General features: G+C 41.3%; 1 protein-coding gene across 1 annotated transcript; it reads left to right on the top strand.

The window, feature by feature from the left end:
- Window positions 1-279: 279 nt before the first annotated feature.
- On the top strand, window positions 280-26,686 carry LOC101765960 (protein SHOOT GRAVITROPISM 6). The gene is made up of 51 exons (XM_012842835.2): window positions 280-496; window positions 571-661; window positions 762-816; window positions 911-1,042; window positions 3,628-3,699; window positions 4,703-4,793; window positions 4,875-4,970; window positions 5,056-5,134; window positions 5,214-5,277; window positions 5,575-5,678; window positions 5,761-5,866; window positions 6,397-6,483; window positions 11,844-11,921; window positions 12,018-12,085; window positions 12,176-12,275; window positions 12,468-12,620; window positions 12,723-12,812; window positions 12,948-13,013; window positions 13,130-13,228; window positions 13,320-13,394; window positions 13,856-13,915; window positions 14,275-14,364; window positions 14,863-14,984; window positions 15,961-16,090; window positions 16,163-16,242; window positions 16,614-16,749; window positions 17,146-17,227; window positions 18,474-18,619; window positions 18,768-18,848; window positions 18,952-19,052; window positions 19,742-19,980; window positions 20,062-20,171; window positions 20,406-20,534; window positions 20,620-20,694; window positions 20,772-20,905; window positions 21,450-21,522; window positions 21,629-21,760; window positions 22,558-22,730; window positions 22,836-22,958; window positions 23,053-23,113; window positions 23,198-23,293; window positions 23,368-23,468; window positions 23,676-23,781; window positions 24,052-24,165; window positions 24,241-24,315; window positions 24,997-25,095; window positions 25,346-25,417; window positions 25,497-25,582; window positions 25,665-25,758; window positions 26,014-26,121; window positions 26,196-26,686. The coding sequence occupies exons 1-51, from the start codon at window positions 457-459 to the stop codon at window positions 26,424-26,426; spliced, it is 5,205 nt and encodes a 1,734-aa protein (XP_012698289.1). The 5' UTR covers window positions 280-456; the 3' UTR covers window positions 26,427-26,686.
- Window positions 26,687-26,743: the final 57 nt, after the last annotated feature.

Below are 26,743 nucleotides of genomic sequence, written 5' to 3'. Positions count from 1 at the left end.
CCTTCTATATGTTCTAACAAAGAATCATGGTACCTTCAAGGCTTCAACAAAGTACTGAACAATCCATTATCCATGGAATAAAATTGGACAAATAAAGCTAGAAAATTTTGAAACCGACGAAGAACCGAGCTGAGCCACTGCCAGTGCCAGAGCCCAGAAGGAAGGTGAGCAGAAACAAAACCCAAAACAAGTCCTGAACGACGATCAGTTCAAGCCGACATTCCTTCCACCACGCGTCCTTCCTTTTCTCCGGTCCTTCCTTTTCTCCTCGTCAGCTTCCTTCGCGACCCCACCACCACAGCGCCGCCTGCCGCCCTGCCCGCCCACATGACCTCACCTCCTCGCGTCGTGTCACGCCCTCTCGGACTCGCGCCGTTCTGAGCTGTCCGTCGCCTTCCTCCCTCCCTCCCTCCCCTCTCGGCTGTCGCCGCGGATCTCCCCGCGGCGGCCGCTACGATGGCCTCCTCCGCCGCCGCGGCGTCGGCCGCCGCCCTAGGTGACCTATCATCTCCCCTTACTCCCCTCCGCCCGCTCTTCGGTCCTCCTCACCCGCCCCTGCCCCCATTCCAGAGGCCGTGCAGGTCCTCGTCGCCTCCCTCGCCGACGACTCCCTGGTCGCCCGTGACGCCGCGCTTGCTGCCCTCTGCGACATCGCGCCTCTGTAAGTGGTCGTATTCGTTCTCCCGTGCGCCGCCCGCTCTCTTCTCTTCCATCCTTCCGTGTGAAGCAGCTCGGTGAAATTCGTTGCTTGTTGGGTGCAGGAACCCGATGCTCGTCCTCGACTGCTGCGCCACCGTCTCACGAGGCGGACGTCGGGTGCGTTCATCAGCCTCTCAGTTGAAATTTGCTTCTTCGATTTTTTGAATTATTTGGGGGAGTGTGAATTGGTTTTGGTTTTTGTGGAATGCAGCGGTTTGGGAACATGGCTGGGGTTTTTCTCGTGATGGCTTCCGCCGTGAGGGCCCTCGACAACTCAGATGCTGAGCGTGAGTTCCTTCGCAAAATCGCGAAGATTGCAACTGCAGAGATTGTTAGCTCAAAGGTACCAGATACTGTCAATCTCTCTCCTTGCGTATTTGAGCTCAATGCTAGACAATGAGCTGGAAACTAATGCCTTCATTTCCAGCACCAATTTGCACAACTGTACAGAACATTGTGAAGAATTGCTAAGCATATCACACTCACATCCAGTTAGTAGCATAATACTCCCTCTTTTCATTTTTACGAGGCATAATTTTACTTGGCATGGTCTTCTAAATGGAACCTTGACCACAAATTTCTCTTATATAGCACATTTACTAACTCAGACATCACAACCATATAAATGTACATTGAAATACAAATCTAATTGTACCACTTTTGTATCACTAAACTCATATATAGTTATCCTAATTGTTAGTCAAAAGTTTGAATCGTAAAATACCTGCACACCTTGTAATTTTGATTTTTGAACGGAACGGGGATCATGGATATTATGGAAGAAGAAAGAAAAGAACAGCTACATTTACGATAATGTTCTTTGATTTTTCTGTATATTTACATTAGGCTGATGATTGATGAACTATTGGAGAAATGAAACTAATAGCTATCATAACAGTATGATATGAAAATAAGAATGGGTCGATTATAAACTGATTGTACGGTAGCAAGAAGATTTGAGCATTACAGTTTATTAGGCTATTAGATACTTCAGCTCTATGTCGTAGTCATATCATTTGCATTTTAAACTTCACAATATTCAGAATTAGGTTGAACTTCCAAGATTTAATCATAGCATGCAGTGCAGCACTTTATCTGACTAGGATCGTGCCCGTGCGTTGCTACGGGCTAGAAAACATTTATATTGCAATACATTCAGCATTCAATGCATTCAAGAATGTAGCTAAAAATCCCTCCGGCCTCAATACAAAATCAGCAATTACCACTTCAGTCTAAGCATATACATCAACCAATTACAAGTGATTGTCTGGCATTATAATCTTAGCACCCAAAACTCTTTAGTAGTAGCACTAATTTTCCAGCATGTTAAGCTATGCTACAGGAAATTTGCTAGCTATAGGTGCTATAGTGGACTAAATAAATGGTATCACGATCCTTTAAAGATTACTTGTTATCATTGTCTTTCCAGTACGTCAGGATACTGAAATTCATGCTAAGCACGTTTTTCATGTAAATGTACCCACAGTTTGAGGAGACTAAAATTTACCACCCGGCCAAATCAGACTGAAAAATAGAAGCTTGTTTTACAATAACTTGGATACCTGAAAGAGGCAAGAGCAGGGCAGCTCTGCATATGCAGGCTAGCTCCACATACCAATTACCTCAATGCATTTTCAGAACCACAGGCAGGAGTGGCATTTCAGAGATAACTGCATACCGGCATTTCCCCTTATGTTAATCTGTACATACAATTTATCCGACACTATTTGTTTTTTTGATAACTCACATTGCATACCGTTGCCACACCACAACCTGAAGATTCACAATGCCTACCAGATAATGTATGCACACATTGGTTGAGATTATTGACACAACCAACAAGCTGGTCGGCCAGAAATTTTGAATGTTAACTGTTCTAATTATATGAGCGCTAAGCACTGCATTATTCAGCCAAGCACGCTTTGCATTAGTCAGCCATGCACCTCCAGTCATTCACAACCAGCATGGGCAGACCAAAAGATGCACTCACAGTGTTCGGCATGGGGTAGTCACATCAGTCTCGTTGCTTGAAGATGGTCGGTGTTCTTGCCCTTTGTGAGTCGGTGTGGAAGAGCGGCCTTGCAGGCTGCTATCGACCTGGGACAGGAGAGTCAGTTGGATGAACGACCACGGGTGACTGGACGATCATCTCATGATGGGAGAACACGCTCGTCGCCCATGAGGATCTGCATACCTTTATGAATATTTGATGGAAGCACGTTAATCTAACGTCAAGTCATAGCAACAGAAAGACAATACAACATAAAATTAATTGACATCTACGTAATGTATAGAGGTGAATCAGATATGGTAAGACACAACCAATTCATCTTAATGCACTCACTATATAGTTCCTGAAACCTGAAGGTCATTAAACAGTGGGATAATTGAGTTAGGATGAAATAAACAAATTAATTTCCCAGATTTGATCATAGCATGCAGTGCAGCACTTTATCTGATAATTCATTTAGTTTCTCTCTGTATCATGCTTAGCGTGTACATTCAACCCCAGAAATAACCAGATTGACTAGTTCTTTTCTAAGCTTATAAGCCAAATAACCTGAAGTTTAAACTAGGCTAAAGAGACCTTAAAATAGCTATTGTCTTTTTTATCGAGGTGTTTCCTGAATCCCAAGGAATTACTTTTGCAACAGCTGGTTATTACATGTTGTTGGGATTTGAATAGTTAGTTTTGTGAAAATGGTTTCAGGTTTGCAATGTGATGTTGAGAAGTACTATAAAAAAAACTTTGTTCTTATCATGGTTATGAACGTTAATAATGCTACACAGTGATGGTGTGGGCTATCCTAGGCAAACATTAATGACAATGATTCATTGTTTTGTTTTTCTTTCTTCATACTTACGCTATTTTCTTGTTTCACCTGCCTATCTTTGTTTAGCTCTAAATTGTTGTTTTTTGGTGAACAGGAATTCAATGTTGATTGGCAAAGAGCAGCTGCTAATCTTCTTGTTGCCATAGGTTCACATGATCCAGACTTGGTATGCCATTTCTCAACCATCATCCCTTTTGTTAGTGGAGACAACTATTAGATAAATTGTGTATGATTTAACATTATGTATGCATGTTTACTTAAGGGGACACAAGGCGCAGTGGTAATTTACTCAATAACACCTAAAAAGGTTTTGTTACTCAGTAATGGAAAATTTGTTGCTAACAAATGACACTGCAAGACAAATTTGGGTTATAAACATAATCAAATGGCCTTAGTTGTTGGGAAAAAAACCAATAGTCCCATCTATCTCTATCGATGATGTCATAGAGCCTGCTATTTAATAGATGACATCTTGACTGGAGAAGAAGCAATGTGAAAGGAAACTGAAGGTGTTTGTTGTATATTTCGGTTATTGGAAGAGCATAACACTGGTAGTATCTGATCCAACACATCCAAGGTTTGCACTTTTCAACGCTAATGTGTCATCTAGCAGGAGCCATCCTTTTCACTTTATTGGAGGATATTACATTGAATGATTCTTTAAAAGATGAAATGTTATTTTGGTTGCATAGTTTGCGTTGGTATAGTAAAACCAAACGTTTGGTATAACTATAACATCAATTCAACAAGAAGCTCTAATGGCAAGATTTCTAGTTGCCTATGGTTCGCTAGCCTATAACTTTAAGATTTTCTAGTAGCCACATTCCATGTTCTGCAGGGTCAGTCTTCTGATAATTCACTGTTCACATTGGGGTTTATAAATGTGTACATCAAAACTCTTTTCAAAGTCTGCACTCTAAGTTCTCTAAAACGAGAGGTCTTTCTTTTAAGGAGAGTCAGTTGCTATCTTGGATGACCACCAGAAATTGATTACATTCTCAATGGAAATGTGGGAGTGTATTGTTCCCCATACATTGGTCATGTGTTCCCTGTTTCATGGAAAATAGAACTCCTGTGTTTATGTTGGTCCTGTGTGCTAGTTACTCATTAATCTTCACTAGTAGTTCAGCATTTCAATAATAGCAATTTTTGTCCCTAACATTTTGTAGATGATGGAGGAAATATTTCTTCACTTCTCTGGACCAACTTCTGCTTTGCCAGCCATGTTACAGATACTTGCACATTTTGCGTCAGCTGAAGGTTAATCACATTTTGCTAATTTAATTTCCATCTGATTGAGTTGGACTTCTGAATTTGCAACATGTGCTTGTTTCTTTGAAGCCTTGCAGTTCACCCCACGGTTAAAGGACGTGCTTCTGCGTGTTTTACCAATCCTAGGAAATGTACGAGATGGCCAACGGCCTGTTTTTGCCAATGGTACTGCTATGGCTCCTGAATTCATCAGTAATTCTCTTCAATGTTTCTGGAAACTTGAAAAGATTTAGAAAACTCCCTTTTCCAGCATTTAAGTGTTGGTGCCAGGCCGCATGGCAGTACCTAGGAGATGCCCCCTCAGAGCGTCCTTTTGATACTGATGTTATGTAAGCTTTCAGTTTGTTAATACTTGTTTTTGGAGGTAATGGAAGTTGGTATAGCACATATCTAATATTTCAATGACAGGTCTTTTATGAATTCAGTGTTTGAATTACTTATAAAAGTATGGATGGGTTCACGTGATCTAAAGGTACGTGTGAGCCTTGGCTCTGACTCGATTGTTTTGTTTTTGGCTTGTTTTTTTCATACACCTTGGAAACAATGTAGTGTCTCAACTGATAGGAGTATTAGAACTAGAGAAGGGGAGAGAATACTGATAACTTAACTCCAGGCTGCTGTAAAGTTGCTATAGTTTGTTGGAACATTGCAATGTTAGTGGTTTAGTGCTGTTCTTGTAGAATATTCATTTCTTTCGTATGCCAAATTTATGCTGCTTGTTCAAATTGACTGCTAATACTGCTGATTGTTTTGTTAATATTCTCACCAGGTGCGTTCGTCCTCTGTGGAGGCTTTGGGAGAAATGGTTGGTCTGGTCACTAGGTCACAGTTGAAATCAGCACTGCCAAGGATTATACCAACAATGTTGGATCTGTATGTGTTCTATTTTGTATATTCCCTGAAGATGTTTTCCAAGTTTCCCCAGACGTTAATTTCTTCTCTTGTTTTCTTGTAGATGTAGGAAAGATCCAGAAGTTGCTTTTGTTGCGTCTCACAGTCTTCATAACCTTCTTAATGCATCATTGTTGTCTGAAAGTGGCCCTCCTTTACTTGATTTCGAGGTAAATCAAGAACATGCTTAAGACATGGTTTCTTCACTTATTTTTTAAATATATTATTAGTTTTTCCCCTTTTCCTTTTTAACATATCGCAACCATGACAAGCTAATGCTGTTCCGTGCTGCTATCGAAGATGCTGCTACAGAACTACACGGCACTGTTCACATGATACACATGGTTAAAAATGAAAACATTCAGTATATTTTGATACAATGGCATTGCCTGGGTCACAATGAGCTGAGGTTGCATATTTTTATCGCTACAAATTAGTGGATCTGCATTTTGGTTTTAGATTTCAGATTATGAACATTGACCACATGATCAGATCATATTCTAGCAATCTCTCCATCCCTCAACAAACAAATGTAACCTTTATTTAAATGTTTATGCTCTGTCCTGTCACTTCCATACGTTTATAACTCATGGATCGTATTACTCCACGAAATATCCAGCACGAAGATATGATATAAATTATAAATGTACGCCGAGCATAATAATCTATCACTCTGTGTCTGTTGTTTCTTGTGTTGCAGGAGCTTACTGTTATCTTAGTTACGCTTCTTCCGTTAGTATCTGTCAATAACAGCAAAGATGAGCATTATGTTTCAAAGGGATTGAAGGTTGCTGTCTTCTGGCTGTTTTTTTTTGTTATATCCATTAACTTCTTAGTTTTTATTGGATTATTTCAAATCAATAATGCCACATGTAAATGTGTGTTGTGGACAACTTCTTTGGCAAGAAGTTCCACCGAAGGAACAAAGGGCCAGCCACTCCTGGCTCGGCAGATTAGTTAGAATCAGATAAGGATTAGATTCCTAGTTAGTTAAGATTTGTAACAGAATCAGATTAGAGATAAGAATCCTTGTCAGATAAGAGTTGATGGCTGGCTCAGTATATAAGGGCCATAGGCGCCATAGATTAGAATCAACCAGAGACAGACCTTAAACTCAGAGCCTCCTAGGGAGGGCGAGTAGGTATCTGCCGATCTGCTATTGTACTCTTATCCAATCAACTAGCCATATCATCTCTGGTATCAGTTGGGACCTTCCTTGGTTTCTGTCTGCTGCCAATCACAGCTCCACCACGCCCCAACTTTCCCCTGTGCGCCGCCAAACCCACCGCTTCCACCGCAAAGATCGGCGATTCTTTCGTCACCCAGGCTGTGTTCGATGACGCCGTTGCTAAGATGATCACCAAGATGAATGAGATCAGCATGAAACTGGACAGGGAGCTGGGCATCGTCCGCCAGGAGCAGGGCCGCCTTGCCTCGTCCATCAGCAACGTCCAGATTCAGCTTCTGAAGAAGAACGGCCGCTTCGACGCCTCTGGTTCCTCATCTGGGGGTGACGGGAAGTATGGGCTGCCGCCGCCGCCAGTGCACAAGCTCCGCTTCCCCAAGTACGACGGCTCTGAGGATCCCCTGGGTTGGCTTCACAAGTGCGAGGGCGTCAACAAGAGGGCGTGCATGTATGCTTCGGGACTCGCAGCGGTCGCAGGCACGCCCCAGAAAAAGGAATCCACAGGGGAGGCATGCCATGGAATGGCTGGAGAAGTGGTACTACCGCCTGGAGAAGAATCGCGGCGTCCCCACGTGGCCGGCTTTCGTTGAGGGCGTCAACAAGAGGTTTGGACCACCGGTGCGCAGCAACCCCCTCGGCGAGCTGGCCCATCTTCGCCGCATGGGCTCCATCGACGACTACCAGGAGCAGTTCCTCAAACTCCTGGTGCGATGCGAGGGCGTCACCGAGCAGCAGCAGATCGCCATCTTCTCCGCCGGCCTCCTTCAGCCCATGAGCATTGATGTGGAGATGCATAAGCCCGAGACGTTGGAAGACGCCATGGCGCTAGCGCGTGCCTACGAGCGCCACACCTAGGTGGTTGACGATGGCGCTTGCTCCTTGGTGCGCCCGTCGCGCCCTTCTGGCCGCACTGGATCGTTCTCCTCTACTCCGCCTCGGCCTCTTGCGACACCGCCAGCTTCTAGTGTGGCGTCATCGACTCTAGGCGCTCCAGTCAAGCCGGCGGCTCCACCAGGCGCTCGTTTCACGCGTCTGACACCGGAGGAGATGGCGTAGCGTCACCTCAAGGGGCTCTGTTTCAAACTGCCCGGAGAAGTTCTCGTGCGAGCACGCCAAGCAGTGCTCTATGAAGGGCATCTACTGGATGGAGTTGGAAGGCGACGGCGACGCTTCGGAGGGTTCCGCTGAGGATGAGCCGACGATCTCCCGCAACGCCATCACGGGCATACAGACGAGCTCCACCTTGCAGCTTGCCACCGTCGTTCATCGCCGTAGACACCGCCGCCCCGCTTGGGCTTACCCTAGAGGCTCGCCAAGGCCTCACTGTCGGCGTCGCCAACGGCGACCGCGTTCCATCCGCCGGCATCTACCGGAACGTCGTCGTCCACATCGGCCAGGAGGAGTTCTACATCAACTTGTTCGTCATCCCGCTTGACGGCTACGAGCTCGTCCTGGGCTGCAACTGGCTTCGCACCTTGGGGCCCATCCTCTGGGACTTCACACGGCTGTCCATGGCGTTCTGGCGCAAGGATCATCGCGTCAAGTGGTTCGGGGTCAATGGCCAGCCCTCTCCTAGCCGTCGCTCAGTCCTCGGACCTGCTTGGGCTGTTGCTTGAAGAGTTTGCTGATCTGTTCGCCACGCCGTCAGGGCTGCCGCCGCTGCGCGCCTTTGACCACTGCATTCATCTCCTTCCGGCGACTTCTCCAGTGGTGGTACGCCCCTACCGCTACCCGCAGCTTCTGAAGGATGAGATTGAGGCCAATGCCAGGCCATGCTCAAGCAAGGGATCATCCGTCCCAGCATGCCAGCTTTCTCTTCGCCGGTGCTTTTGGTGCGCAAGGGGGACGGTACATGGCGCTTCTGTGTTGACTACTGCGCCCTCAACCTCAAGACCATCCACGACAAGTTCCCAATTCCGGTGGTGGAGGAGCTCCTGGACGAACTCAAGGGCGCTATTTTCTTCACCAAGCTCGATCTCCGCAGCGGCTATCACCAAGTGCGGATGCACCCCGACGATATTGCAAAGACGGCATTCCGCACCCACCATGGCCACTTCGAGTTCCTGGTCATACCGTTTGGCCTCATGAATGCGCCGGCCACGTTCCAGGCGCTAATGAATGATGTTCTCTGGCCGTTCCTCCACCGATGCGTTCTCGTCTTCTTCGACGACATATTGATTTATAGCAGATCCTGGACTGAGCACCTGCAGCATGTCCGCACCGTGTTCTCCGTCCTCCGCGAGCACGGCCTCGTCCTCAAGCGGTCCAAGTGCCTTCTTGGGGAACGCCGGGTGCATTATTTGGGCCGTCATTGCTGACGACGCCGTGGCCATGGATACTGAAAAGATTTCGGCTGTCCAAGCTTGGCCCCGTCCTCGACCTGTCAAGGCGCTGTGGGGTTTTCTTGGGCTCACCGGGTACTATCGCCGGTTCATTGCCAATTATGGCCTCATTGCTGCCCCATTGACGACACTACTGAAGAAGGATGCTTTTGTGTGGATTTCGGAGGCAACAGCGGCTTTTGAGGCACTCAAGGCCGCCCTCACGATGGGACCAGTCCTGCAGCTACCCAATTTTGATGAGCCCTTCATTGTGGACTGTGGCACGTCCGGGTCTGGTTTTGGAGCTGTGTTGCATCAGGGCGCAGGGCCAATAGCTTTCTTCAGCAAGACAGTCACCCCTCAGCGTGCTAAACTCGCGGCATATGAACGGGAGTTAATTGGGTTGGTCCAGGCAGTAAGGCATTGGCGGCCATATCTTTGGGTCAGGGAGTTCATCATTCGCACAGATCACTGCAGCTTGAAGCATTTACTTGATCAGCGCTTGTCCACAATTCTGCAGCATACATGGGTCAGCAAGCTATTTGGCTACAGCTTCCAAGTTGAATATAAGCCTGGGAAACAGAACGCCGCTGTAGATGCCTTGTCTCGCCGGGATGAACAGGAACTGACCAGCCAAGTCCACGCCGTATCTCGCCCGGAGTTTGCTCTGTTCGAAGAATTCCGGGAGGAGGCATCATCCTTGCCGGAGGTGCAGGCCAAGAAACAGGAAATTGCGGATGGTACAGCAGGGGCGGCATGGTCTGTTGTTGATGGGTTCGTCATGCATCAGGGCTGAATTTTTGTTCCTGATTCTTCTGTCCTGTGGCCACAACTCCTTGCTGCCGCCCATGGCGCCGGCCATGAAGGTACCCAGAAAACACTCCATCGGCTGCGCGCTTCCTTTTACAGTCCGCATGCGCCCAAGTTGGTACACGACTATGTCCGGGGCTATGCTGTCTGTCAGCGAAACAAGACAGAACATCTCCATCCGGCAGGATTGCTGCAGCCATTGGACGTTCCCCAGTCAGTTTGGAGCGACATTGCTATGGATTTTGTTGAGGGATTTCCCAAGGTGGGCGGCCGGTCAGTTGTCCTCACGGTGGTCGACCGGTTCTCCAAGATGGCGCACTTCATTGCATTGGGTCATCCCTACACCGCCCTGTCAGTGGCTCATGCCTTCTTTGATGGCATCGTTCGTCTCCATGGCCTTCCTTGCAATATTGTCAGTGACTGTGGTCCGGTGTTCACCAGTGCATTGTGGAAGGAGCTTTTCAGCCTTGCCGGTGTCAAGCTGCGCTTGAGTTCAGCTTTCAGCCCCCAAACAGATGGCCAATCGGAGGTGACTGATCGGGTCTTGGGGGTGTATCTTCGCTGTTTGGCCGGTGATCGACCTCGCAGTTGGCTACGCTGGTTACCTTGGGCGGAATACTGCTACAACACCTCCTACCAATCCGCCCTGCAGAGCATGCCGTTCCGCATGGTGTTTGGCCGTGATCCGCCTTCCCTGTTGTCTTACCAGCCAGGCTTGGCGCGTGTTGTCGCGTTGGACAAACAACTCATCCAGCGCGACGAGTTTTTGGCGGAAATTTGGTAGCGTCTTCTTCAGGCTCAGGATTATATGAAGGCCTCGCATGATAAGCATCACCGGGCGCTGGAATTTGAAGTGGGCGAGTGGGCCTGGTTGCGCCTGCATCAACGCTCGGCGGTGGCCATCACTGACAAGACTAATGCAAAGCTTGCTCCACGCTTCTATTGGCCATTTCAGGTGGTTGAATGTATTGGGCAGGTGGCCTATCGTCTTCGACTGCCACCCAAGGCTCGGATTCATGATGTTTTCCATGTAGCCTTCCTGAAGAAACACCAGGGCCCTGTCCCTGCGCAGATTGTGTCACTGCCGCCTGTGGTTCATGGCTGTGCCGTTCCTGTTCCAGAGAAAGTGGTGCGCGCTAAGCCTACAGCCTCGTCTTGGGACCTTCTGGTGCAATGGGCGGGTCGTGATGCTGCTGATGCAACCTGGGAGCCGCTGGACCAGTTCAAGGAAAGTTACCCTGATTTCAAGCTCAAGGACGAGCTTTTCTGTCAGGGGGGCGGAAGTGTTGTGGACAACTTCTTTGGCAAGAAGTTCCACCGAAGGAACAAAGGGCCAGCCACTCCTGGCTCAGCAGATTAGTTAGAATCAGATAAGGATTAGATTCCTAGTTAGTTAAGATTTGTAACAGAATCAGATTAGAGATAAGAATCCTAGTCAGATAAGAGTTGTTGGCTGGCTCAGTATATAAGGGCCATAGGCGCCATAGATTAGAATCAAGCAGAGACAGACCTTAAACTCAGAGCCTCCCAGGGAGGGCGAGTAGGTATCTGCCGATCTGCTATTGTACTCTTATCCAATCAACTAGCCATATCAATTTGACTGGTAGAAAGGACAATTGAAGGGCTGAAAAAATAAAGTTTTTTTTAGCACTTGCTAAGTATAAATGATGAAGATACAGTGTTTCTCCAGTATTTCTGTGAGACCGTGTTATTGTCTAATTTTTAAGCAAAGTTTCCATACAATTTTTCCTGTAAAAATTTGCATTGCTGTGTAATATATGCATACTGCTGTCTATAGAGATTCTCATGTTTCAATTCATCTGCTCGCAGACATACAATGAACTCCAGCATTGCTTTTTGGTAATTGGTTTAGCATATCCTGAGGATCTTTGCATGTTCCTTTTGAATGTAAGTATTTTTCCATGTTTCATGACAATTTCAAGTTTGCACAAGATAGGCTTGTGTAGAATAATATTATTTTTGCTACTGTCTATTGCTATACAGAAATGCAAGTCAAAAGATGAAGCATCTATTGTTGGGGCGCTTAGCACAATAAAACACCTATTGCCCAGGTTCTCTATTTGTCCGTCTATTCATTGATCTTTCTTGCTCTGTGCCTGCTTTTAAAACTGTTTGTGACAACTCCTATGATCTATTTATAGATTGTTGGAATCATGGCATACTAAACAAGCACCACTGGTTGAAATCATGAAATCTCTTTTAGAGCACCAGAGCTTGGCCATACGTATGGCGCTAGCTGAGGTAATGCATTCAATGTAAATTTTTTGTGGAATTAGTCATTTTTGTTTGCATGAAGCAGAGTTGGATTACAAATATTTATTATGGCCAATCCTCGTTTAATGCTTGATACATGCAATAGTATATATGATACTGATTTCTGTTTTTTTTTAATCCATTTTTTCATTTTTTTGACATTACTTGAATTGCGTACAGCTAATTGTTGTTATGGCTTCACACTGCTATTTAAGTGGACCCCCTGCTGAGCTGGCAGTTGAGTTCCTGGTGCAGCATAGTGCTATAACTGATGAAGATCTAAATGATCTTGGCACTCTGAAAAATGACTACTTCCAGGACAAAAGATTTGAGGTTGTATTTATTTTAGATTATGTGTTATTTAATTAATTGTTAAGGGTCACTGCTTTAGGATGATACGTATTCTAATTCTAGTATTCTACTTCCATTTGTCAGATGAAAGTAAGCCTTGCTGGCTTATCAGAACTAAGAACTATATGTGAAAAGGGCCTACTTTTATTAGCGATCACCATTCCTGAAATGGAGGTAAAAGCTCTTTGCATTATGCTCATCGAATCAGGAAATCAGTTTGCTTAGCTGGCTTCAAATAATTTGTAATTTATGCAAATCATGTTCATCATAGTTAAATAAATATTGCACTTTAATTTTCCTATTTTCCAGCTTGTTCTATGGCCATTCATCTTGAAGTTGATAATCCCGAAGAAGTATACGGGTGCAGTAGCTACGGTGAGCATTTGGTACACTCATACAAAGACTTTGCAGAGCTTTATGTTTGCTGTGAATAAATACTGTACCGTTCACACTTTATGTTCTAGATATGATTAACATGGAGATATCTGCAGGTCTGCAAATGCATAACTGAATTGTGTAGGCATAAATTGTCACAGACAAACCCACTATATACTGAATTTAACGCCTTGAATGAAACCCCCAATCCTGAGGTAGCTTGCTTGTTCTCTGATGGCTTTTATCTTATAATAAATCTTTTCATCAATTAGCTAGTTATTTCTCATGATGACGTGCTTTATGCAGGACTTGTTTGCTCGTTTGGTTGTGCTTCTGCATAATCCACTTGCTAGGGGCCAACTGGCCACCCAGATCCTGACGGTTTGTCCGCTTACCAATTTAAAATAAGATTTCAATGGATGATCTTGACAACTGTTTTTGGGCATGTCCTTTTTAGTCCTGGTGACTTTGTGTTCATCCATTTTTTATATTATCTAGCACTCTTAGCTTTTACAGACATTATACTCATATGGGGGATGAGACATTATTTTAGTATGAAAAAAGGTTACTCCGCGAAAGCGCTAGAATAGCTGAAGTACTGGGTGAGTGATAGGTTTACCTGCTGTTATTTGCCTTTTTGATGGGATTCTGATACTGTTTGCTTTACTCTGGTATCTGTACTATATGATACTTGGGCATTTCTGAATGCTTGCTTGTCATTGCAATAAGCGATTATATTTGTAACATTTTCTACTCTTTGGGCTCACGAAGATTGCTGATTGAAAGAAACAACCCTAAGATATTGTTTATATCCGCGTTCACTTTGCCTTTGTATCTTGTAGGTTCTGTGCTACTTGGGTCCACTTTTCCCCAGAAACCTTTCATTATTTTGGCAAGATGAGGTATAGCACTTAACTGGCCAGTATTGTTAGAACATGAAGACTGCATGTTTATTCCAGTTTTCTATTAATTACCATTCTTTTGTTAGAACAGAAAGTAAAGTATTAAGGATGAAGTTATATTTTCTATATATCTTGCAGCATTCATATCTTAAAGTTTTGATTCTTTCGTTTTTAATGTTAAATCCCCCAAATAAAGTTCTATTTGCAAATCCTGGCCGTACCCGGTATTTCATATGATACTTGTGCTGTGCTTGAGTTATTTGTATAATGCACCCTAAAAACAAAAGAGATTTAAAAGTTCATTTCCGTCATCCTGCTGTTAAAGAGGCTTACAAAAAGTATCTTTTGGCAAGTATTAGGTCCCTAAGATGAAAGCTTACATCAGTGATCCTGAAGACCTAAAGCAAGATAGCACATACCAGGAAATATGGGATGACATGATAATAAATGTAAGTATCTTATTTTTGTTGGTTCAGATGATATTCATGTTGTAACAAGGAGCTTACAAGTGTGCTGCTAGCAGCTAGAATCATGATAACGTTGTAGTGCTAGATGCTTTAGTCAAATTTTGTTAAGAGGTTGGGCAAAACAAAAATACGAGGAAAAAATGACGGCGTACAGTGTTCAAATGGCCAATTTTTTGTCATTACTGTCATTGTGTATTTGTTATTCATGGAGCCTTGGGGTGGTGCATGTTTTAAGGAACTTATTCCCAATTTGGACAAATGCTATCACCGCATTCTCATAAGGGTTGCAGTGCAGGTCTGTAATGGTTCCATGGACATTGTAGGCCTTTCATTTGTGTTTGATACTTCGATTTGCTATACTATGTCAATCTTTATAATACGAAGAATCTATATATTTAGAACTTGTCTCTCTGTTTTTTTGGTAAGTATTCAGATGATATACTATCTTCCCTGGAGAACTAATCTTCTGTCATCTTTCAGTTTTTATCAGAATCTTTGGATGTTGTGAATGACAGTGAGTGGGTCATTTCTTTGGGTGATGCATTTGCACGACAGTATGATCTGTATGGTATATCTGATGGACACGCTGCTTTGCTGCACAGGTACAATTAAATCAATGCTGTTCTAGGGTACCTTTCCATACTGGATGCTTCACAATGTGATACCTACTTTAGTAATTACTAGGTGCCATGTTGTCTATGTTATGGAAGCTATGCTTTTGGTTTCGATGCATACAAAATATTCTGAACATGTGCCACATGCTCTTCATTTTGTTGAGACTGCAGTCTCTTTTTTGTATTTCGTGTGGTGCTCATCATTTTGTTGAGACTGCAGTCTCTTTTTTGTATTTCGTGTGGTTCCTTCAGAGAGAGCTAATTTAACTCTTAAATAAGCCAACTGCTTCAAGATCTACTTGCCTTTTGTACAATCAGTCAATAATGTGGTAGGGCCATCCTTATGCCAACTTAATGCAATACCATAGAAAAAGAATAAGCAAAGAAGTTTCTGCTATTATATATTTGGAGCTCAGTAGATGGATCATTAAGTGCTCTTCTGTCAGATTTTTTTGGAGCACTTCTACATCAGAGTGAATTGGCATCTCATCGTTTCACATTAGATTCTGTACATTCGTCCTTTGGCACTTGTTAATCATTGTGCTAGATCTGTCAAAATCCAACACACTAAACTGTTTATGCTGGTTTTCGGTTGACATGGTTAACCTATCTGACATTATTAATAAAGCATTAAGTGTTATCTGAATAATTAATTCTGCATTGACATCAAATGATCTGATATTTGAAACAAAAAAGGGACTGATATGATTAAGCATGTATACAAGATTTACATGAATGATTTGAGGTACAAAATAGCAAGTTTAACCGTTCACATGATACCAATCCAGTGCAACATGTCCGATTACCAGCATAGATTCTACCCTTTGTTGTAGTTAATTTTGCCAGATGCTGCAGAGTCAGGACCCCATGCTATCCTTCACTGATGATATTGACTGACATGTTATAGAATCTACATGAAAATGAGGCTGCAAACTGGCATTGCTTTACCCTTTTTCATTTGCAGATGCTTAGGAATGCTTCTTCAGAAGGTTGATGATAGGATCTATGTCAGCGAGAAGATTGATTGGATGTGTAGACACTCAAGCATGTCTATTCCTATTAATCGCCTTGGACTTGCACAAGGCATCGGGCTGGTAAGGTGCCATTGTGAAGCCCTTTATTTTGGGCTTATTTTGGAGCTTTCAGCTCTAAAGTCTCCCTTGCAGGTTGCAGCTTCTCATTTGGATACAGTGTTGGAAAAACTGAAGAACATACTAGATAACGCAGGGCAAAGTGCTCTCCAGAGGTACTTATATTATCTTTTTGGTAGGAGAGACCTATCTATTGTGCTCTTCTCAGTGCCAGTCATGTTTAGCTGCAATTCATAAGCTGTACCAACACTACGATTGTGTTGCTTCACATGTACACTCCTGTGGCCAATTTTGTGCCCAAATGGGATCCTGTACTTTGTTCTTAACTCAGTTATCTGGTATTAGTCTGCCTCATTTTTGTAATACTTCATTCCATATCCCATCTTGTATTTGAAGAAACAGAAATGGAGGCTAGACCTTTCAAAAGTGGATATGAAGGCACTATTGTAGCTTGTAGTTCGTTTTTGCAGGTCATGTATCCAGTTGGTTCAGATTATTGATGAGTTTATGACATCCAATTCTGCAGGTTCCTCTCATTTTTCTCATTTGGTGCAAAGGTGGATGATGTGGATGACACGTATGCAGCATTGGCTTTGATGTATGGCTATGCTGCAAGATATGCTCCATCAACTGTTATTGAAGCCAGAATCAATGCACTTGTGGTATGTTATCCCACTTATAAACAACTTTTTTTCTTACACGACCAATCTGATGGATAATATTATACGCATGCATTTGAGACCAACTCAAGCACTCCATAAAAAAATTGTTTTGTTCAGTCTTAACACTCTATTTTGAATGGTACACAAATAGTCTGTCAATCTTTTGCCTTTATTTGAATTTTGAACCCAAATTTCCATCCACCAATATGGCATCTGCCATGTCTATGGCCATTTTTATTTACTGTACATTATATTTAGTGTTGACCAGATTTTACACTGTTGTATTTTTAGACACTTTAACTAAATCACCTCTGTATCCTTGTTCTGGTCAATAGAATATTCAAATATGGTTTATTTCGTTTTTTAGCTTAATGAATACCATTCTCTTGTACTCAGGGGACTAATATGCTTGGAAGGTTGCTTCATGTTCAGCATCCTACTGCAAAGCAAGCTGTGATTACTGCAATCGACCTTTTAGGTGATTTCCTTTATGACATGGCTGCAAATCGTATCTTAGTTTCACTATAAACTTTTCAGCTGGTAGATATATGTTCTGTGAATTTACTTTTGATAGCATAGACAAATACCTTTATTGCTCTACAAGTCTTTTTCTATTTGTTTATTGCAATGGCTTTTGTAGTCTTCAACTCTGTTTTTTTATGTATTTTGTTTATCCATTTTTATGTACGTCATAATGACTGTTCATCTTAATTTTTAGAAATCTGGTTAGAAACAAGCATTGGCAAAAATACCTGGAATCTCATTGTGATATTAAGAATTCCCATGTATTCCTGCCAGGTTTTGGTAATTGTTTCACTACATGAATACATTATGCAAAAATATTGTCGAAAAGAAGTGTAAGCAAAATGTCCGATTCCCCTGATTTATGACTGAGTTGAGAATTAACTTAAAAGCTTTCCAAGGCAAAACTAATACTAAGAGAGTATAGATGTTTCCATTGTAAATGGTTCGGTACACTATTTGATCATTTGCTGTTCTCTATTACTCCCATGATAAATTTAATTGGCAGTTTGCATTTGATAGATTTGCACACAGAATATGATCTCTTTTATACCTTTGATACTAATATTCAATGTTTGTGCATCAATCCGTTATTCCATTTTTCATTCAAAATATATTTTTATTTCCTGAGAACAGTAGGGGAACATCCTAACAAATCTGCCTTGCTCATATCCACTCCATTGAGCACTGAGATTTGTGCTACACCATTTGAAATTTAAGTAGAAACATGGAGCAGCAAGCATACTGAGGCATCCTCTATAGTGTAGGTAATGAGGTGCATCGACCCTGGCCACAAAAGATCAAGGCTCACATTGACATATTTTTTGTACCCCACTTTTCCTTTGGATTCGAGACCTTCATGCGTATTTGGCAGATGAGATTGGTTTGCTTATGAGGGGTCATATCAAATGCACATACCAATTCACACTTGAGTGCTGGGTGATGTATGGGTGCATAAAAAAAAAAGTTTGTCCTGACCCTTGAGGTGGTGGGTAGGTGTAAGATAGTGCCAGCTGAATTAAGCTATCTGTAATTCTAAATATCATGTAACCATATAGCATAACCAAGTTACTATGCAATCTTAGTACAATGGGAATGGTACCAATTTTCATATAGCAGCAGCTAATTTTCTGCATTTACAATATTTACTTCATGGTTATGTACATTTCGCTGTATCGTATGTGATCAGTCTTATTGTTTAGGCCGAGCTGTTATTAGCGCTGCTGAAATGGGAATCTCATTCCCACTGAAACGAAGAGATCAGTTGCTGGAGTACGTTTTAACTCTAATGGGTAGGGATCAAAGTGATGATCTCACTGATTTCAACTCTGAGCTTTTGCACACTCAGGTATTTGCTCAAATTTGGACCCTTCTTTCTTTCCATATGTAGAACGAATTATATTTCTTTCACTTCTGTTCACTATGTAACAATACAGTTTCTGGTTCAAGTTTAGAACTTTTTTGTACCCTTTTCTAAATTATTCATACATATGCAGAGTGTTGCTTTAAGTGCCTGTACTACTCTGGTTTCACTAGAACCAAGATTACCTATGGAAACAAGAAACCGTGTCATGAAGGTCTGCATGGCTATGTTGCAACACCGCAAAACTTTTCTAATGGTCTGTCTACTACTTGAACGATAATGGTATTGTTTTGACTTGTTTTATATTCCACTTTCAGGCAACATTAGGTTTTTTTGCATTGCCAACAGAGCCCTCAAGCATTGTTGAGAGTCTCATAACAAACCTCATTATTCTGTTAGGTGCCATTTTGCTTACAAGGTAATGCTGTAAACTTATATTTCAATTGTATTATTTCTCTATTTAAATAATATTTCTTATTATTCTGTGAATTTCTTCTGTATTTTCATTTTTTTAGTGCTACTTGCTACGTCTTTCATGAAAGGCCAATTTTTCTCTACCATTAGTTGTGTCTTCTTGTGTTGTGAGAATATCTGGTTTCTTGTGTATACTGCGTTAGTTTGAAAATATAAGTCCTAGCCTACCATTTAAACAGACCAAGGAAGCACCAAACTTTCAATCGGGCCAGTTGTACTCTTAAATGGCATACTATAACTACTTGACCTTATTTACAGCTTTAAACCTGTTACGGTGAGTTGAAATATTACAAGAACAACATCGTTCATTTCCTCAGTAGACATGTTGCAAGTGAGGGAGTATAGGTAATTTCCACAAGTTCTGTTGCAGTAACTGTCTAACAATTGTGTTTAGTTCTTCAGTACGGGTCAGCTGCAACTAATTAGGCACAAAGGATTGACTTTAATGTTTTGAAATAACATGAGGTGAAGTAGATATATGCTAGAAAGGGTTGTAAGTACCTGTAATAGGCAACATATTAGTTCCTGGAATCCTGGGCAGCTTGATCATGTTTGTTTCAGCCAATACATTCTAGTACATCTCATGTTTGTATTCCTTAATCCCTATCACCTACCTTATATTCCCTTTGTCAGTGGTGAAGATGGTCGAAGTCGAGCAGAGCAGTTGTTGCATATTCTTAGGCAGCTTGATCCATATGTATCGTCATCTTTGGAACACCAAAGAAGAAGAGGATGCGTTGCTGTACAGGAGGTGCTAATAAAGTTCCGCAATCTTTGTTCTGGTGGATTCGGTGCATTGGGCTCCTATCCAACTTTCACAATGAACAAACAAATTGATCAAGGAGGGACTAGGAGCTTATCAAGTTTGCCGTGTATGTTTAATGATCTTCTTAGATTGCTTTTATAAGTGTATGATATCATCTCTGTGTAAGATGCCTTTAATTTTATGGCAGCTGCATTTGTGTTGCCTAGTCGAGATTCTTTAAGCTTGGGAGAGAGGACAATGGCATACCTTCCTCGTTGTGCAGATACAGATGCTGAAGTTAGGAAAGCTGCAATTCAGGTTTGTGCAAACAAAGCTAGTTGCATTGTATTGTTTGTTACAGTATGTTTCTACCCTTCCGCCCAAAGTGCAGTTTTCCATTTTGGCATGTGCTGTATGATTATACTGTGAAATAGCTATGTTTGCAGAAGACACTGTCATGCATAATGTATAACCGAATTGTTTAAAGTTTTCATCTTATGTTGAAATTGAGCACATCAAGTTGTTTTGATCATATGATCCTTTTTCTCGTAGATCATTGCACTTTTCTTCAACATTTCATTGTCACTTCCGAAGCAGAAGGCATATGCTAATGATATTGATCTGGAATCCTCGTATAGTGCTTTGTCCTCCCTTGAGGAGTTAGTCTCTGTCGTCAGAAGGGTAAGTATGATGATGTGTTACTTTACAATCTGTTCAATGCACTTCAACGAGCAACTTGTTGAGGTTATGTTTATATTATTCTCAGGAGGCATCTGTTGACCAGACAGAAGTATTTCAGAGGGTTGTTTCCTCAGTGTGTATTCTATTATCAAAGGATGAGGTAACTAATTTAATTCAATTTAAGTGGAAGTTCTACAATGCCATGGTCGCTATTAACATATCTGTCTACTTGCTTAGCTGGTTATCTTGCTACACTCTTGTACGTTGGCAACATGTGATAAAGTAAAACAATCAGCAGATGCTTCCATTCAAGCTATTATCATGTTTATTACAAGAAGAGGCAAGGAACTACGTGAAGCTGATGTCTCGAGGTTAGTTTATGAAAGATGATTTTAATTCACTAACATTTCAAAAGATAATAATAGATAGTTTATGAAAGATGAAATTAGTTTATTAACAGAATATGCATCCTAATAGATAGCTAATGCTAGATGACACTAGAAAACACGTGTTTGCAAAATAAGATCTCTAGCTGGGAAATTCCAATCGCCCCTATGTTTCAGTTGAGGATATAGAGGGATATGCATACAACAGTAGCTTTAGGTTGCCATGGCACCACATTTACCAGAGTAGGGCTGCTGTAGACAATTTCTAGAGAGGCCATATAAATCACAAAGATATATCCAGCAAAAGAATGACACCAAAGAGGATTATTTTGTGGTCATGTTGATAAAGTGACATGGCAATTTGCGTAGACAGACTATTTTGATGATGTGAATATGTGATGTAATTTTCTTAATTGCATCTTTTTCAGGTAGTTGTCTTGTTGATCTAAGTATTAGCACAGTGCAATGCGCCTCTTTTTCTTCTTTGCAAGAATCTAATATTTCTATGATCCTATTTTTGATGTTATAGGACAACTCAATCTTTACTCTCATCTGCTGTTTCTCTTACTGACAAGCACTCACGCCAAGAGGTTTTGAATGCTGTATCCATCATTGATTTTATTGATCATGCATATGGTTTACCTTTTCAATATCAATATTCCAGTTTATGATTATACCTTAAGCTGCTTTCACCTTAATTTGAGATAGATATCATGCCTAGCAGAAAACACCAATCACATTGTGGTCTTTGATGAGGTTCTATCTGTGGCTGGAAGAGATATTTGTACAAAAGACATACCAAGGATTCGTGGAGGCTGGGCCATACAGGATGTTTTTTATGTGAGTACTGGGTGGTGCCTTTGTGCTTGTATTCTGCAAGTTACTAGTACCATGTGTTAAGAACTAATTGAATATGTATTAATACTATAGTCATGCATTAATATATTATCTTTGTTTCATTTAGTTATGCATTACTGCGATATTAAGTTGTGCAACAGAATATTTATTCATGGAAGTAGTTGATAATCCTGCCTGATTGTCTACTCTGGTATTTGCAAGTTTGAACTAGCATCATAGCTAAGATAATGGACTAAAGGGCCTATTACCACGTAATTGTGTCTATTCATGACTTACAAAGTGATGTATAGAGTGTTACAATCTGAAATATGCTAATTAGCATTTGATTTTTTTAAACCTATAATTAGTTTACCGCACTAGATTCCATGCTCAGAAATGCACAAATTATTGAGCATTGTGTTGGTATGAAAAAAATAAGAACATATTATTCAAAATTTAGAACCATCATGTACTGAGAATCGAGTTTTCGTCCTTCGGTTTAGTTAAATGAACATAGTTTACAATTAACTTTTTTTTTAAAAAAAAAAATACTACCTACAATTGTCTGTAAGACCAGGATCAACTTGGTTTAGGTATGTCATGATTTACTACATTGTTTATACTTGCACTGTAAATGTAATAATAGGCTTTAAAGTCTATAGGATGGCAGTTGAATTACGTTGCTTTTTCTGCTAAATAATTTATAATTTCTATTACCTGAAAACTTAGCAGAATTTAGCTTCATGAACCATGGAGTTACACTTCTTATTGTGTATTTGATCGTTTGGCCTCCATTTCAGGCATTTTCCCAGCATAAGGAGCTTGCACTTCTCTTCTTGGAGTACACCTTATCTATACTTCATAAAGAACCTGTCACAATAAACAGTTCAGAGAAGGGAGAAACCACCTCTGAGTCATCAGCTGACGACTGTATTCTACAAGCAACTATGTTTGCTGTCAATGCATTTATGAGGTATTGTTCACCACTCACCATTTTGATGGCTGACTGTTGATGTTGACTGATGGTGGCCACCTTTCCATCTGCCAATTTTACATGCTTAATATTCTAACATTACAGAGGTGGTGGGAAGATTGGGAAACAAGCAGTTGAGAAAAGTTACCCTTCCGTTCTTGCTGGCCTTATACTAAAACTGGGGAGTCTTCATGGTCTTGCAGAGTTGGGCCGAAATGAACTTCTGCGGTAACAATTAAACCATTTATAGCTTGTAACATAATACATCAAGACTATTTGTGAACTGAAGGACGTCTTTTTTGGGTGGCGCAATATTCTGCAGATCGTTGTTAATTGCATTTCAGTCATTTTGTGAGTGTGTCGGTGATGTAGAAATGGGAAAGGTGCTTTTTCTTAATTGTTTTTTTCTTGCCAAATATGTGGATCAATTCTGATTTCTGACTATGTAAGATACCTACCATTGATAGATATTTGCTCGAGATGGAGAACAAACTGAGAAGGAGAAGTGGATTGATCTTGTTCAAGAGGTTGCATGTAGTTCCTCAGTAAAACGACCAAAAGAGGTATTTTCTTGATTCTAGAGGATCCTTATATATGTTTCAGTGGCACCGTTGATGTTTGTATATTATTACCGCAGGTTCTGCCAACTTGTGTTATCTTGAGTAAAGCTCTGAACAGAAATCAGAGGGCTGAAAGGGAGGCTGCTGCTGCTGCACTATCAGAATTTATACGCCACATGTAATCGAATAACTCCCTAGTTTACAATAGTGCTCCTTTCTCTAATTTAATTGAATCTGGAAATGCTCTCTGCACCTCTGGTATGTTTAGTTTCTGGTTTCATATTTAGGATCAGGGTTACATTTTGCATGGGACTGAAAACAAGTTTGTCTTTTTATTTCCCACACCAATAAACTCACTGATAACTTTTGCTGCTTACTTGTGCAGTGAAAAAGAACCTACATTGCTTGAACAATTGGTTGAGGAATTGTGTCAGCATGTCTCTGATGATTCACCGACTGTCAGGAGTCTCTGTTTGCGTGGACTTGTGCAGGTTATCATTTGAATAAAGCATGGATACCTGTTCTCTCATTAGATACTGTTTTGTTATTTGAGTAATATAGGTTGGATGTTGCTTCACTAAGATAGAGTTGAAGGTGTTTCTATTTTCTTCTTTCACGATCATTCACCTATCTATGTTATTTTGTCTACTTATCAGATCCTGCGTTTTCTTTCCCGCAAATTGTATGGTTTTATGGCTAGTACACTAACGTAGTCTAATTGCTGAGTGAACCATGAGATCTGCTTTTTTGTTCTCTTTCAGATTCCTGACAGCCACATGCTTAAATACATCCAGCAAGTTTTAGGAGTTATATTAGCACTACTTGAAGACCCCAATGAATCTGTTCAATTAACTGCTGTCCAATGCTTGTTAACTGTGAGTTCTTATTTTTAATGTAATTCTATTTTTATCAGTATTAACAGAATATTTAAAAGCATGCACTGGTTTCAGGTTCTTAATTTGTCAGAGCAAGATGCTGTTGATCCCATCTTAATAAATCTCTTAATAAGGCTGCGGAATCTCCAGGTCACCATCCAGATCTAGCGTTTTTGTTTTACTGTTTTAATAGCATAATTTAGGGAGTGCATGGATTATACTGTACCAGAGTGTTGATGTATCTGTGAGATAATGTGGAATTAAAGTGAATATGCACTCCCTCTGTTTTTAAACATATGACGTTTAGGACACCCTAATTAGCTCGTATATATTTAAAAATGGAGGGAATAATTTGGAACCATAATGTCTGCACATAATAGCATCGACCCAACTAGCATGTAGCACTTGCTCTGGTGTTAGCTGGCAATATTGTGAAGACCAGAGCACTGCCTTAGATTTTATCTTTTTTTTTGTACTAACCAATAACAGGTACATGCAACCTAAGTGCTTCATGAATTTTTGGGTTGATCTCTGTTCAAAGAATCCTCAAGCTTTTGGTATTTAAAATTTTCAGATATTTCTTATATAAGGTTTTGGTGATGCAAGATGACTGTTGTAGTTCTCTATGGTTAATGGAAACTTCAACATTTTGCATGTTGCACAAGTAAATCAGAATTCACTGATGTTCCTTTTGGAGCTTTTTTGTTATTTAAATTTATCATGTGTTTTAGTTTTTAGCGAAAAACACTCAGGTGGTATGCTTATTTATAATTTTGTTCTTTGAAATTGACAGCTCATGGCTTAACCTATTCTGCAACTGTTGTGTAACAGGTTTCGATGAATACAAAAATGAGGTCCAATGCATTTGCAGCTTATGGTGCTTTAAGTGCCTATGGTGTAGGCTTGCAGCGGACTGCTTTCATTGAGCAGGTAGCATACAGCTTCCACTTTAGTTGCATTATAGTGCTTACCTTCGTAGGATGCGGTTGTGGAGACTAGAGACCATATAAAATGTCAAGGCAATTACAAACTTAAAAATGTTACATAAAGTTGTGCCATCCATGACACTTGATTTTCTTATTGTATTAATTTTTGGGAAGTACAAACTAGATAGTTTTTACAATTTGATGCGCGCATCATGTGCCTTTTACTGTTACTTGTTTTCTTATGCCTAATGCAGATACATGCAACCCTTCCCCGTTTGATCCTCCATCTTCACGATGATGACCTAAGTGTTCGTCTTGCATGTCGGGTATATAGTCACTACGTTCCCCTTACCAGACATTTGCTTCAACTTGCATATGTTACCATTCATTGTTTTGTCAAAACAGAACACATTTCAGCTCCTTGCCCCATTGATGGAAGTAGATGGTTTATCTTTGCTCCTCAGCAAGCAGTATTTTACTTCTGATCGCCGGTTTGTTTTGAACTTTCCTAGCTATTTGTTTTGTGATTTGTTGTTTTTTTAAGTGACATTTTCAGTGCTTTTCTCCCTACAGTTCTGATTATGAGGACTTCATTAAGGACTTAGCAAGACAACTTTGCCGACTGTCTCCTGCCAGAGTTGACAGCTACCTAGAATCTGCTATACAGGTACAGTTTTCTTTTTAGTTGTACATTAGGAAGTGAGCCTAGCTCAGCTGGTGGGAGGTAGGTGTGAGGTGTATATTCCTACCACCCAGGTTTGACTCTTAATCAACTCATTTGGGTGCCTATATCTACTTAATTAATAGACGGCCAACTTTTAGTTGCTGGAGTTTTTTTTTTTTAGAGAGAATTCCCTACATGAGAGGTTGTACACTAAGAGACTACTGAAGCAAACCCAACTCTTGTTTTTGCTTGGTTTAGGCATTTGATGCACCTTGGCCGGTCATAAGAGCAAATGCAGTTTGTTTGGTGAGTTGCATGCTATCCTTTTTGGATGATCAACGCTTCATCGCCCCTTATTTCTCCCAGGTATTAATACTAGATTCTGGTGGTTTATTTACTGTTAGTTCTTGATGAACTGATTAACATTCTTTTGTGTCAAGGTGTTTGCTACGTTGGTAGGTAGAATGAGCCAATCACCAGACGCAATTGTTCGGGCGGCAGCATCTTCTGCGCTGGGCATTCTTATAAAGAGGTCTAACATGCTGAGGTCAATGATTTCACGATTTGATCGAGCAGAATCGTCACGCAATTCGCAGAGTGGTGATTCTGATACTAAGGCACCATCGGAACTTCAGGAAGAACAGGAGGAAGTCCGAATGATGTGCACGTAGAGCAATAGAGGTGACAGAAGCCAGACCACTCTTGTAAATTTACTTGTATATGTACAGTATTCAAGTTGTACATGCTTGTGTATATTGTTGTTCTTCCCTTGAAGATATGAACTGTAGAGATACAAATTCAGTTGCCATGTCTATAGATCTTCCCTACACCTGTACAGCAACCCCTCGCAGTTTGATGATTATTTATTGAATTTCCTTTGATGTAACATGTGTTGAATATGCACCTTCAATCGATGTGGTGTAATATTTCATATCCCTTTTCTTTGTGTGGCAAAATATTTCTGGAAGCGTCTTACCTTTTGTTTGTG

This window comes from Setaria italica, chromosome IX (assembly GCF_000263155.2).
Source record: "Setaria italica strain Yugu1 chromosome IX, Setaria_italica_v2.0, whole genome shotgun sequence".
NCBI lineage: Eukaryota > Viridiplantae > Streptophyta > Magnoliopsida > Poales > Poaceae > Setaria > Setaria italica.
This window is presented reverse-complemented; position numbering and strand designations above follow the sequence as displayed.

Excerpts from the sequence above, each read along its gene's own strand:
- LOC101765960 (XM_012842835.2), top strand. The coding sequence starts at position 457 with ATGGCCTCCTCCGCCGCCGCGGCGTCGGCCGCCGCCCTAG. Across the intron at positions 1,043-3,627 it reads CAGAGATTGTTAGCTCAAAG|GAATTCAATGTTGATTGGCA; the intron begins GTACCAGATACT and ends TTTGGTGAACAG. Across the intron at positions 5,679-5,760 it reads ATACCAACAATGTTGGATCT|ATGTAGGAAAGATCCAGAAG; the intron begins GTATGTGTTCTA and ends GTTTTCTTGTAG.